Source organism: Dipodomys ordii, unplaced genomic scaffold (genome assembly GCF_000151885.1).
Source record: "Dipodomys ordii isolate 6190 unplaced genomic scaffold, Dord_2.0 Scaffold2, whole genome shotgun sequence".
NCBI classification, from domain to species: domain Eukaryota; kingdom Metazoa; phylum Chordata; class Mammalia; order Rodentia; family Heteromyidae; genus Dipodomys; species Dipodomys ordii.
In genome coordinates this window covers 17,420,974-17,434,249 of record NW_012267218.1, presented here as the reverse complement: position 1 = coordinate 17,434,249, position 13,276 = coordinate 17,420,974, and the positions used below count along the sequence as shown (strand labels likewise).

Sequence of the window (13,276 nt, the reverse complement as noted above, 5' to 3'; positions counted from 1 at the left end):
CAAACCCAAGAATTCTTAACTTGAATCTCCTAATATTTCAAAGATTTTCAGAGCAATTCTTTTCAATCTTGCTTGGCAGGCAAACGAACTTCAACAAAATTCTGTGTGAGGTAGTAAGAAGGCAAAAGAAAAGTGGACTAAGTACAAGAAATATTTACACGAATGTTCCCAAGCCAGCTAACCAGAACTACCACATGCTATTCAACTTGCAGGAGAAGGAAAAAAATTCTTTAGCACTTTTAGCAATGGGATTGAATATTCTTTCAATGAGTATTGGATGGGAACCTGCTCTGTTCTTACAACTCCACGTCCTTTTATGTATCTAAAGATGGCCTATGAAGGATTGGATGCTCGCTCTCCAGCTTGCCCGCAGGCAGGCCATTCTGACCTTGGCTTAGCTGAAAAGTTTCCTCATCCCAGGTGGAACATTCCATTGTGGGCCTAGCCAAGGACACCTTGGCCCCCCCCAAGAAACCATAACCCATTTTTATTTTCTGTTTCCTTGTTAAGACCCATATAAACCTGGCCCCGAAATCCAGTCCTTGGTACAACCTCCAAACAAGATGAAGTGGACCCTGAAATGGGGCCCAAGCTGGTATGGTTCCATTTTGAGCTTTGCCTTTGTTTTAGGGATTTTAGACTTGATAGGCTTAGTTCCCAGAATGAAAAAAATGCATCTGGTCCCCCTCCCCTTAGCCTGACCCACCCTTGATTGCTGAGTTAAAGACTGACTGATAAAACAGATTGGTTGTAATCTGGCTCCAATTGTCAACTGGTTTATGGTAAACCCTGCCTTTTGCAGGTGCTTACAGTAAACTCCGCCTTTTGCCCACCAAAAGGTAGACCCCGTCTTACCCACTAAATTTGCATGCCATTTTAAACCAATGTGATAGGCTGGTTTAAACAGCCATGACAGACAAACTGTAACCTCATTGGCCACCGGTGTATGACTGTACAATCCTTTGTGTGTGTTACGATCCCATTGGCCAACTGTATGTGACCAGGCTTGACTTCATGGATTTTGCCTTTAAAAACCAAAGAATGGGGGCCACTGGGGGGAGGCAGTGTCAGCTCCCGAGTCTGTGCTGAGGTCCTGACCAGTCCGTGTAGGAACCTTCTCAATAAAGCTGCTTCTTTGTTAACACCTTTGTTGCGATGGGCTCTGTCACTCTGGGCAACTAGGTGGGCTTGCCTGCCTGAGTAGGGGGTCTTCCACTACAAAGTGGGAAGGTGTGTGCCCCCTGCTGGCAATAAACAGTCCTGACCTGTCTGTTGATGATGAGTCTGGCCTGTTCCTTTTCCGTTCTCCATTTTCCTAACAGTATTAATATTCAGTCTTCAATTCAGTATTAATACTAGGTCATGCTCCTGTTGGTGGCTCACACCTGTAATTCTAGCTACCGAAGGGTCATGGTTCAAAGCCAGCATGAGCACAAAAGTTTTTGAGACTCTTATCTCCAATTAACTGCCAAAAAAAGGTGGAAATGGAGCTGTGGCTCAAGTGGTAGAGTGGTAGCCTTGAGCAAAATGGTCAGGGACAGTGTCCAGGCCCTGAGTTCAAGCATCAATACATCAATACACACACACACACACACACACACACACACACACACACACACACACACTCACCAGTCCGGTAGAATGTTTTAGGATCCAATTGAAATAAGAAGACTGAGTCTAACTGGTGCCATCTTGGCCATGTGGTGGATGATAGGGAATTGGATTTAACTGGTTCCTTCATGGTAAGAGGAAGGTGGTTTCACCTCCCAGGGGATAGGTGTGCCTGAATTCCTAGAGGCAGGAGTGGGAAGTTGGACAATAGGTTACTGGCCCTGCCAGTCTTGCCTCATGAACTCTCAAACTCCCTGTGGCCCTGCCCCGACCCTGATGCTATTTAGACCTAGACCAGCTCAGGCGCCATTACTCACCATGCCTTGAGTTCCCACTGGAACCGTCTCCAGTCTCCTGGTTCTCCTCTGGTCACCTTGGTGTCCTACTTCAGCTCTCCAATGGAATGGAGTTGATCTGGTTTGTTGGTATTGTTTTTCTGTTCTTTCCTCCCCTGCTCTCACGGCTGTTTTCTAACAGTGTTGTGTATTCCAGGGGCTTCAGGTGTTTGTGACAGGAGTCTACCTGCAATTTCTGGCTCTCCAATAATGACTCCCGACCTCTCAAAATGTGGCTTCTGTTTCTCATGACTGAATTTCTGTACAATTACAAGCTTGTTTATGCAGAAGTGACAGAAATCGGGCACGGGAAGGTGGCTTAGGGGTCAAGTGCTTGCCTGGCATGCATGAAGCCCTGGGTTCAACTCTTCTGTAACACATAAAGAGAAAAAACTGGAAGTGGTGCTGTGGCTCAAGGGTAGAGCACTAGCCTTGAGCACAGAGAGGCTCAGGGGTAGAACCTAGGCCCTGAGTTCAAATCCCAGGACTGGAAAAAAAAATAAAGTGATACAAGTATACAAGGCCCATGACACAGTAGCAGTTCCTTTTGGACTTGTAGTTTCTTAAGATCATTTTCTTTTTTACTTGCTTATTTTTACTACATAAATGACTTCTAGTTTCTTGTACATATCCATGTATGTATTGTGACTTAAATGTAAGCAAATTTCAAATCAGTAACACAAAGGAAGTTTAAAAGGGAGTTTCTCACCGTTACAATAAATGAAGCCCCAGGACTTAAGTTTTTTTTATTTATTTTTATTTTTTTTTACACTTTTTAAAAAATTTTTATTTTTTATTTTTTGGGTGGGTCCGGTCGTGGGCCCTGAACTCAGCCTGGGCACTGTCCCTCAGCTCTTGAGCACAAGGCTAGCACTCTACCACTTGAGCCACAGCGCCACTTCCGGCTTTTTTTCTTATGTGGTGCTGAGGAATCGAACCCAGGGCCTCCTGCATGCAAGGCAAGCGCTCTACCACTGAGCCACCTTCCCAGCCCCCAGGACTTAAGTTTTTTAAGGACATGTCAGAATGGGGCTAAATGGGGAACAGGACAAATGGGTATCAAACCTAATTCTTGGCAGAATGGTCAACCTGCTGATATCTGCTCTCACATACAACATCCCCACTTTCTACTGCCAAGGTCAATCAAAGTCATCTAGGGTAGCTGAAATGTGTTACCTCAAGTGAAAATTGAGATTCATGGTCTTGCTTGCCACAAATGGCACTTTTAATCTGGGAACGTGATATTTCTTTTTTTTTTTTGGGGGTCCAGTCATGGGGCTTGAACTCTGGGCCTGGGCACTGTCCCTCAGCTCTTCAGCTCAAGGCTAGGGCTCTACCACTTGAGCCACAGCGCCACTTCCGGCTTTTTTGTTTTTGCTTATGTGGTGCTGAGGAATCGAACCCAGGGCCTCAGGCATGCAAGCCAAGTGCTTTAACCACTGAGCCACCTTCCCAGCCCCGGAACGTGATATTTCTAAGCTAGAACATACTGACTTTACTACCACCGAATTGGGGGCTAGGAAGTTGATGGTGAAATTTAGATTGTTTTAACTTTCTTTTTTATTCTGAGCACATGCTATAGGTAATGTACACTCACCACTTCAAACCTGCATTTTGTGTGTAAAGCTTAAGTATGACTTTTGTTTTCATATTCCCTTTTACTCAGCTTTTTTTTCTTTTTTGTTAGTCGTGGGGCTTGAACTCAGGGCCTGGGCACTGTCCCTGAGCTCTTTTGCTCAAGGCTAGCACTCTACCACTTTGAGCCACAACTCCACTTCCAGTTTTTGAGTGTTTAATTGGAGAGAAGTCTCACTGGGACTCTTCTGTCTGGGCTGGCTTCAAACTGTGATCCTCAGATCATAGTAGCTAGGATTACAGGAGTGAACCACCAGCACCTGGCTAGCTTTTCTTATTCTAAATATTTTACTGTGTTCTATATGATACATGCCTGCAAGCCTTCTTAAAAACTTGCAAGAGAATTTATGAATATACAAATTATACTATAGTCAGGCTAAATTAAGGTGAATTATCACAGACTGAGCCAGGTCAAGCATATCAGAATTTTCACAAATGGTTAACATCTCTTGGCCAAGTCATGTTATCTTTAGGGCAACATTCGGCTTATGGGACATCTGAATTTTAGGAGTTAAAGGTGAATGAATTCAAATTGCTCCAAGTGAATGTTCTCCAGGAGCTTCTGCCTTTAACCTGAATGTTTCACAGAATGGAAGAAGTCTGACAGCACTGTGCTTGGCCACGGTGTACTACAACAGGAGACAGCATCACCAGAGGAGGGATCTTTATTTCACAAGTTTCAAGATACAGTACAAAACAAATCTGTACATCTTTCTATTCACAAGATTTGTTTGTTTACACAATTATATTACATTTTGCCAGCCTTTATAGTGCATTTCATTAAATACAAATGAATTTACAAAAGGGTCTACTATGGTATTCCTTCACAACGCTAACTGATGGTCTTTTCAAACTTCCTCTCCTAAATATTTATAGTGGTTATGAATGGATCATGTCAACATTTTAAATAATTTTTTTAAATCCAAAGGGAAACAGCATCAGCCTGTGTGTCAATCCAACAGATACATATAAGATGGCTCCCTGCATAGGACCACAAGGTCCTCACTTCCATCGAAACAAACTCAGACCTTCACTTGTGTAAATAGTCACATTTAGATACAAACTGTTACTGGGGGTCATTTACAATTTTCTGAAAATATAGTGGATGGAGAAATTTGGCTTCTTTTCAATGAATCCTACACATGTAAACAATTAAAAGCCAGGTAGTGCTTCAGACAATACAGCATTCAGAAATACATTTTCTCTCGGGACTGAGCAATGACTAACATTTGCATTAAGTTGTAAGTTTTCTTTTGCTGATTATTTCTTGCATACTTTTAGACATAATATTGTGTAATCTATGATAGATCCAAATCAAGTACCAGTTGTCATTGGAGCCAACACAGCTCTGCTCTCCTGGCTGGGAAAGGGCTGATGAGCTGAAGCATGTTGTGATGGCCACATCAAATCTTAGTCCAAACCTCGTTAAAGGAAGGGTTGCAGATCAGACATTGGTACACAGGCTATGCACATGAACAACTGTGGTTTTTGTTTAGAGGCCTACATGCATACTTCCAAAACCTTGGTCTGAAGAACAAATAGGAGGAACAGAGGAGAGAAAAACAGAAGCAAACAAAACCCTCCATACAAAATACCAGATGCTAAGACCATAAGATCATCAGCAGAGTACTGTGGAAGTTTAAGGCTTCCTGATGTGGCAGAGACGAACAGTTTAGTAAGTAAAACCTAGATTTAACCTTCTATGTAGCAGGATAACAATTTCTCAAGAATAACCTTAGTGATTCAAAAGTGAATCCAAATTAAGTGTTCAATTATGAATTTGAGGAAATAGCAGCTTTTGATTTGCTCTTCCATCTGTGCCAACTAGTAAGTCAGCTAGTTACTAAAATTACGATAAGCCTCACCTGGAAAACAAAATTTTCAACACAGAAGTAAAAACTTCCAAAGTGCCACCATTGCAGAAGCAAAATGGGTGGTCTCAAGATTCTGAAAGTTTCAACCCACAAGAGTACCAAAGCTGAATTAAGTATGACTGTCATTACCTTCACAGGCTGAAAGACAGACTGCAATAACTCTCAGGAAAGACAAGCTACTATGAAGACATGAAGCCACACTCTCTCTAGCGAGTCTAAATTCTAACATTAAAACTCCTGAATCTCGGAGTTAGTTTAATGTCACTGACATTAACTAGCTTTAATTATTGCCACTTTATTCAAATGGATGCCATTTGATTAGGTTAAGTACTGTGCATAATTTTTAGGAGAAATGCCAAACCCAATTCCTATTGGCTTAGGTACCATGACCTATGAACAAAAAAGAGAGCAAAGTATTTTGAGACAGCATTTGAAAGAAACTATTAAACCGGAGTTATCTGAAACAGACCATTCAAGTTTCTCATAGCAAATGGCCCAGAGTAAAACAGGAGGTAGAGATAAGCCACGGAACGGATATTTGCAGTGTTAATAGAAACTACACAGCAAGGAGGAAACTAACAGGAGTATGTGACTCATGAAGAACATCCAGCCATAGTAGCACAATATTTTAGGAAATGTTTTCTTGATATAAAAATGCTGCCCAAGGAAGTATTAGGCAGGTGGAGGAGGAAAAAGGAAACAAACAGAAGTTGGTAGTCATCTTGGAGGGGTTTTCAACTATTTTTTATTTATTTATTGACATGTGTTTAATTATGTTGCTTGTGAGGCTGGTTTTGAACTCAGGCTGAAATGATCCTTCCAACTCAGCCTTCCAAATAGCTGGGATTATATGGATGCACACCACTCCTTGAACTTCTAAATAAATATATGGATAAAGTACCTTCCAAATGAGTGTGGCTGCTGCCCTGTGTTCAATTTATTCTGATGGAGAGCACAGGCAGTGATGAAGGCACCTACACTCAACAATGGAAGTGTCAGAGACCAAGCAAGCCTTACTATTTACAAGAGCTGCTCAACGCAACCTTACACTTCTGAGGGTAACATTTCCTACCTCTCACAGATATGGTATGGTCCTCTCCACGATCCCCTCTTCAAATCTGGAGGCAAACGTCTGGTAGGAAAGTTGCCTACCAGATTTCCCATAATACTCTGCTATAAATACACAAAAAAGTATACAACTTCACATTTAAAGCCTTCATGTTCATTGTAGGTTAGTTAGATCTAGTTCTAAATACAATCCCAATTTCAAAAACCAAAGCATTTTGATGCTACAAATAATAAACTCTTCAAGTTTTCTGGCAGGTTTAGGGATTATGGAAAACTGCAGAAAGAATAATACAAACAAGCTGATGTCGGCTCATTTACTAATGCATCTCAGACTAGATAAAGGCTGGTGAACACCACCCATTTGAGAATAAAAAGAAATACAAATTTGATTTAAGTTTTAATTCTTTCATTTGACGTTCTCAATGCTCTTTCTTGTTGAGAAGTTCCCACCTCATCTATTTAATTTAAAGAGGCAATTCTCAACTCTGATAGCCTTGAGTTTCCTAATATTAATGCTAAGCATGTGTTTGATTTTTCTGTTAATATGAAACAGTGAGAAATTAAAAGCTGTCTGAGCATGCAGAATATTAATAACAGGACTTGGCTCTTGTCACTCACTGAAATGAATCCATCTTCATTTTTGAGTTTCATTATTATCATGGTAGTTATTGTCTGCCATTAGCTGGCAAGAGTTTTACATGTTTGAAGAATTCAGGGAGGGTGAGTTGGTCTTTATGCAGTAAGAAATGCAAAGTAAAATAAAACCTGGGAACAAATGCTCCAACTTTTGGGAAAGTGAGTCTATGATCTTGGTACCCCATATCTAAAGTCTTCCAATATTGCTTTTCAATTTTTCCCTTTTTAGTCCGTCCTCTGGCTTCTGGATCAAAGCCCTGTATATTCAAAATAAACAAGCAAATCACACTGGTATGTGGGGCAAATTGACATATTAGCACAAGGAATCAGTTCACCAAGTTTTACTTATATTCTATTACAAAGAAATAAAGTTCTCCTAGAACTTTAAAAAGCCTGAAGTCTCTGAAGGAGATAAGTATGGTAGGAAGTGTGACAATTTCCAATAACAACACTCAACCTTCCCTTTTAAAACTAAAATAAAAACAACGCTGAATATGTGTACTTGCATTTGGATGTCTTGTTACTGTAGTTCCAGAACACTTTGGAGATCGTTTTTGTTGTAGTTATAATTTAACAGGTAAGATCTACTTTTGACTTTTAGACATGTTTGAGGTGAAATTTGCAACTGAGTTTTTCCCGTTGATCACTTTTTAGTGTTGATACAAGACCTTAAAGATGGCTGATATAAGGACTCATGGACACTAAGAAGATGATCAAAGGACTCGAGAAAGATAGTAGATGCAGAAGACATCTCTTTGAGTATCTCCCATGTTTCCAAGTGGACGAGGGGTAAGGGAAGAAAGAAGAAAGCCATCAAGAGTTGTTATTCCTTATGGCACTGAAACAAACATTCAACCTAGGTTAGGTAAGAGTTAACTTATCCCTGAAAATAAAGGCATCAGATTCTAAGCAGCTTTAGGAATTCAATGCTTCCTGGGCCTCTCCCAGGAGGTGGCCACCATCCAAAGTCCCGAATCAAATGCAAGTGTTCTCAGCAAACAAGGTTCTCAGTCACCAAACAAGGCTGCACCGGTGGCTGTTACTGTGGTGGTTGCTGCTCTGGTGGCCCCTCCTGTTGGGGTGGAGCTGGCCGTGGCCCGGGGGGCCTGGGCATAGGCATGTCTTGGTGCTGCCTTTGCCTGTAAGCTATGACTGTTCCCAACAGCAGTGCAATGATGGTCATGAGGTAAAGGTCCCATTCAGGTCCCAAAAGCTGGTCCATATCCAGTTGGGTGAACATATCTCGAATCTTCATGGAAATAGTGAAAAACAAATTATCACTCCAATGTTAGGCAATGAACTATGTAAGTTATAACACAAGTCAGAGACAAATACAGAATTCAAAGAGATTGCTTTTTGGAATTGTTTGAAATCTGTTTTATGTGTGTGTGTGTTTTAGGATATAATAGCCTTCAACTGAAGCTCACAATAACATGAATCAGGAATTGAGACACTATTGTCTGTCTGTCTGTCTGTAGTCCCTGGGCAGTTCCTAAGCTTTGTCACAGATAAAGTGATAAAGAGCACTAGAGCTAATACGTATACCACAGTTCTACTTCTTGCTTTTGGGCCCAGGGTGGCTTCAAACCTCAATCTGCAAGATCTCAGCTTCCTGAGTAGCTAGGTTCAAAGGCATGAGCTACCAATTCCTGCCTGAGGTACAGCTTTCTAAGATTCTTTTCATCAGTAAGTTGGCATACCAATTTTCAACCATTTTTAACACAAAATACTGGAAACACTGGGACAATAAAAGAAACAAGGGGAAAAAAATCAGAATCCTGCCACTCCTGTAACCTGCCTGAAAAAGCTCAAAAGATCTATTCTGCAAGACAGCCAGACTCAGTCCCCGCTTCTCTCATCTAAGTAAAGACTGAAGGCATTTAAATGCTTGAAAGCTGAATAACACCGCTTTTTAGCTAAAATGCTATAACATATGAATTTTTATTTAGGATTTGAATTATGTTCTTAGTCTATGAGATCTTATCATTTATGAGAAGTTATTCCTGATATTTTCTGACTTTTACCCCTAAATGAGCAAATATGGGATGATTTAGTCCTTTATTTAAAATACTTAGAGGCACTCATATATTTGTAGGTATAGATTCTAAATTTTTCTGGACAAAAATTACTAAAACATACTGTTCTTTTGTGTGTGTGTGTGGACAAAAATTACTAAAACATACTGTTCGTGTGTGTGTGTGTGTGTGTGTGTGTATGTATCTGGGTAGGTGTTTTTTTTTACTGTTAAGGCTTTTTATCCTGTGCTGGTCCTGGGGCTTGAAGTGTGTATGTATGTGTGTGTGTGGTGTGTGTGTGTGTGGTGTGTGTGTGTGCGTGTGTGTGTATCTGGGTAGGTGTTTTTTTACTGTTAAGGCTTTTTTTTCCTGTGGCTTGAAGTTAGGTACTGGGTGCTGTCCTTGAGGTTTTGTCCTCACAGCTAGGACTCTAATACTTGACACAGCTCCATTTCTAGCTTCTGTGGTGCCTACCTGGAAATAAGAGCCTCACAGACTTTTCTGCCTTGGCTGGGGGACTGGCTTCAAACTGTAATCCTTAGATGTTAGCCTCCTAAGTGTTAGGATAATAGGTGTAGGCTGTCTGACTTTCTTTTCTTTTTTATAAAAAAATCTTTAAGTAGTTGTATAAAGGAGATGCCAGTTAACAAAGCAGTTATGAATTAATATATACTGATCAATGTCACCCCTTTCAAAGTTTATTTTTGGTTATTGTTGGTCGTGGGGCTTGAATTCTAGGCCTGGGCACTGTCCCTCAGCTCTTCAGTTTAAGGCAAGCGCTCTACCACTTGAGCCACAGTGCCACTTACGGTTTTCTGGTGGTTAAATGGAGATAAGAGTCTCATGGACTTTCCTGCCCAGGTTGGCTTTGAACCTTGATCCTCAGATCTCAGCCTCTTGAGTAGCTAGGATTACAGGTGTGAGCCACTGGCACCTGGTTCTTTCCACATTCTTACCTATCCCTCCCAACTCACCTCTTCCCTCATTCTTCTTAATTTTATAGGACAGACCTTGGACTCTTGTCTGCATTCTCTCTCTCTTCTTCCTCTTCATTCGTCTACTCTTTTCCCCATGATCCCATCACCCTACTCCTTTTGAGTATTAGCTTCTTGGTGTTTTATTTTGCTGAACTATTTGACTTAAAAAAAAGATGACAGGCTGGGAAGGTGGATCAGTGGTAGAGCACTTGCCTTGCATGCCTGAGGCCCTGGGTTCGATTCTTCAGCACCACATAAGCAAAAAGAAAAAAGCCGGAAGTGGCACTGTGGCTCAAGTGGTAGAGTGCTAGCCTTGAGCTGAAGAGCGGAGGGACAGCGCCCAGGCCCAGAGTTCAGGCCCCACGACCGGACCCCCCCCCAAAAAAAAGATAATACTGCTGGGTGCTGGTGGCTCACGCCTGTCATCCTAGCTACTCAGGAGAATGAGATCTGAGGATCGTGGTTCAAAGCCAGACCAGGCAGGAAAGGCCATGAGACTCTTAACTCCAATAAACCACTCAGAAAACTGGAAGTGGCATTGTGACTCAAGTGGTAGAGTGCTAGCCTTGAGCTGAAGAGCTGAGGGTCAGAGCCCAGGCCCAGAGTTCAAGCCCCTTGACCGACAATAAAAAAATAAAAAGACAATATTATACTTTTGAAAAGAGCTGGACTACGTTAGTATTATGAATACCTTATTACCTTTTTTGTATTTCCTTATAAGAACTGCAAAAATATATTTAGTATGGTGTATGGCAACATCATATCCTAGACCACAATCAGTGTTTGGAGACCAGAGTCCAAAGTAATCCTGAGAGAAAATCAGAAAGCCTACCATACCATTAGCTATTTAATTAAAGGAATGAGACTGTTCCAACTGGCAGAGAGTAGAGCACACCCTGGCTCATGCCAGCAAGGAATTAGAGCAACTGACATTATACAAATGAAAGCAACTGGGAGAACACATTCCAACATGCCTGGGCCTGGGGAGCAGGGGCAAAGGTGACCAAGGGAGAAGTCAGTCTCTGGGTACTGGAGCAGCAGGGACTACGTTTATATCTGCCATATATGAGGGAAAGCCTGACTCTGAATCTAATGCTAAAGTGTGAAATGTCATCCTTTTATCATCTTTACGGAGGTGAAATGAAGGGACCATTTTTTTTTTGTTGTTGTTGGTCGTGGGGCTTGATCTCTGGGCTTGGGCACTGTCCCTGCACTCTTCAGCTCAAGGCTAGCGCTCTACCACTTGAGCCACAGTGCTACTTCCAGTTTTCTAGTAGTTTACTGGAGATAAGAGTCTCATGGACTTTGCTGCCTGGGCTGGCTTTGAACTGCGATTCTCAGATCTCAGCTGCCTGAGTAGTTAGTATTACAGGCATGAGCCACCAGTGCCCAGCGGGACCATTGTTTTTAACCAGGGCTTTGAGCACTGCAGGGGATTCCAGTGTGAAATGCTGCACTGATTAATTCATTACAGGGACTGTGGGTACTGGGAACAAATGCAGAACTGACAGAATCCCAAACCCCTTAAGTGCACACATCTTATGAACAAGAGTTGGCAGTTATAAAGGGGTTGGGTAATTCATCTCTTATCCAGGTTTTACTAGTAGCTTATCTACTTAACTCAGGCTATTTGTTTTGGGGGTGGGGGTGGGGGTGGGCGGGAACTGAACTCTGGGCCTGGGCGCTGGCCCTCAGCTCTTCAGCTCAAGGCTAGAGCTCTACCACTTAAGCCACAGTGCCACTTCTGGCTTTTTCTTTTTTTTTCTGCTTATACCACGTGGTGCTGAGGAATCAAACCCAGGGCCTCATGCATGCAAGGCAAGCACTCTATCACTAAGCCACCTTCCCAGCCCCATACTCAAGGCTATTTTTAAGGAAGAAAATTCTGGTGGCCTTTTTAACTTAGGCTTCATTATCAGAAGAACCCAGGGCAATGGCCTGGGCAAGTTCTCAGGCTCTTCCTTTCTTTTTTGCTTTTTTAAGGTGCTAGTTCTGGCCAGACATTCATCTGATTTAATGTTTGCTGAATGGAGCTGTTTCAAATGGCTATAATTCACTTTTCCCTAAGTGGAAGAAGGGAAGAGACCTCATCAGATATTCCTTCCTGTGTCCCTCAGTTTTAAAATACAAATGTCTAGGCCTAGGAAGGCATTATGAATTATATTTTCATTACAAAAGAGGCACAGACCACTTACATTTGTTTCCCGTATATACTGCAAGAAATAGACAATGCCCAATTTGCACAGAGCTAGGAAGACAGGAACTTGTGCGTCCGGGCTGGCTTCCGCTGCCATGTCATAAAAGCGTTTTGCAAGGTGAATATCCTACAATACAGATAAGCAAAGCAAAATTCATTTCTTGCCAATGTAGATAAAAATACTTTCTCAGTTTATACATGAGGAGAAATCTGCTTTACTTCTCAAGTTTTCATTTTAAGGTGAATTTTCCTTGCTTTAACTTGGATATCTAAGAAAACTAGAAAACTCAGGTCATTTTCACCAGTGCAGTGTTGTACTTGCTGTGCAGATGTCCTGGATACAGCCACGCATCTACCCATAACAAGAGACTTTCAAGGGTGAATTTGAAATTCCAAGCTTAATTTTTCCTTCTTAAAACTAGTGCCTCAGGGTGTCTTTCTGTGGTGACTCCTAAGGTTTTTGCATTGCTGAGATTAGAGGAAGGAACAGGGTAGGTGAGGAGTATTTCCTTTTGCAAAGTAGAGAAACTGCTGTACATACAGGACAGGAAACAAGTCTTGGACTGACTGGACTGGTAATGGAAAGATTTAACTAAGTATGTCACATGATAGAGATCTTGCCAAGGCTGAATGTACTGAGTCTGCAGCTCCAGAGTTTTGATAAAACTACATGTAAGTGTTTAATTGTAGTGATGTTCTTGATATTATCCTAATCTTAAAAAATAAAAGTTTATACATACTTTACAAAAATAAAATGTATATTAAAAAAATGAAACAGGATGGGAAGGGGAAACAACAAGGAGGCAACAATGCTTGATAAGAAATGTACTCGTAGGCTGGGAAGGTGGCTCAGTGGTAGAGCACTTGCCTTGCATGCATGAGGCCCTGGGTTCGATTCCTCAGCACCACATAAGCAAAAAGAAAAAAG

The 13,276-nt window shown here is 41.6% G+C and overlaps 1 protein-coding gene across 2 annotated transcripts in view; it reads right to left on the bottom strand.

Annotated features, from left to right (window-relative positions):
• Positions 1-4,228: 4,228 nt before the first annotated feature.
• Sel1l (sel-1 suppressor of lin-12-like (C. elegans)) overlaps positions 4,229-13,276 on the bottom strand; it is a 47,404-nt gene continuing 38,356 nt past the window's right edge. For both annotated transcript variants that reach the window (XM_013015233.1, XM_013015242.1), the window contains 2 exons: positions 12,347-12,475; positions 4,229-8,408 (listed from right to left, as the gene is read on the bottom strand). In XM_013015233.1, the coding sequence (XP_012870687.1) occupies positions 8,199-8,408; positions 12,347-12,475 (339 nt within the window). In that variant the 3' untranslated portion in view covers positions 4,229-8,198. The remainder of the gene's footprint in view (positions 8,409-12,346; positions 12,476-13,276) is intronic.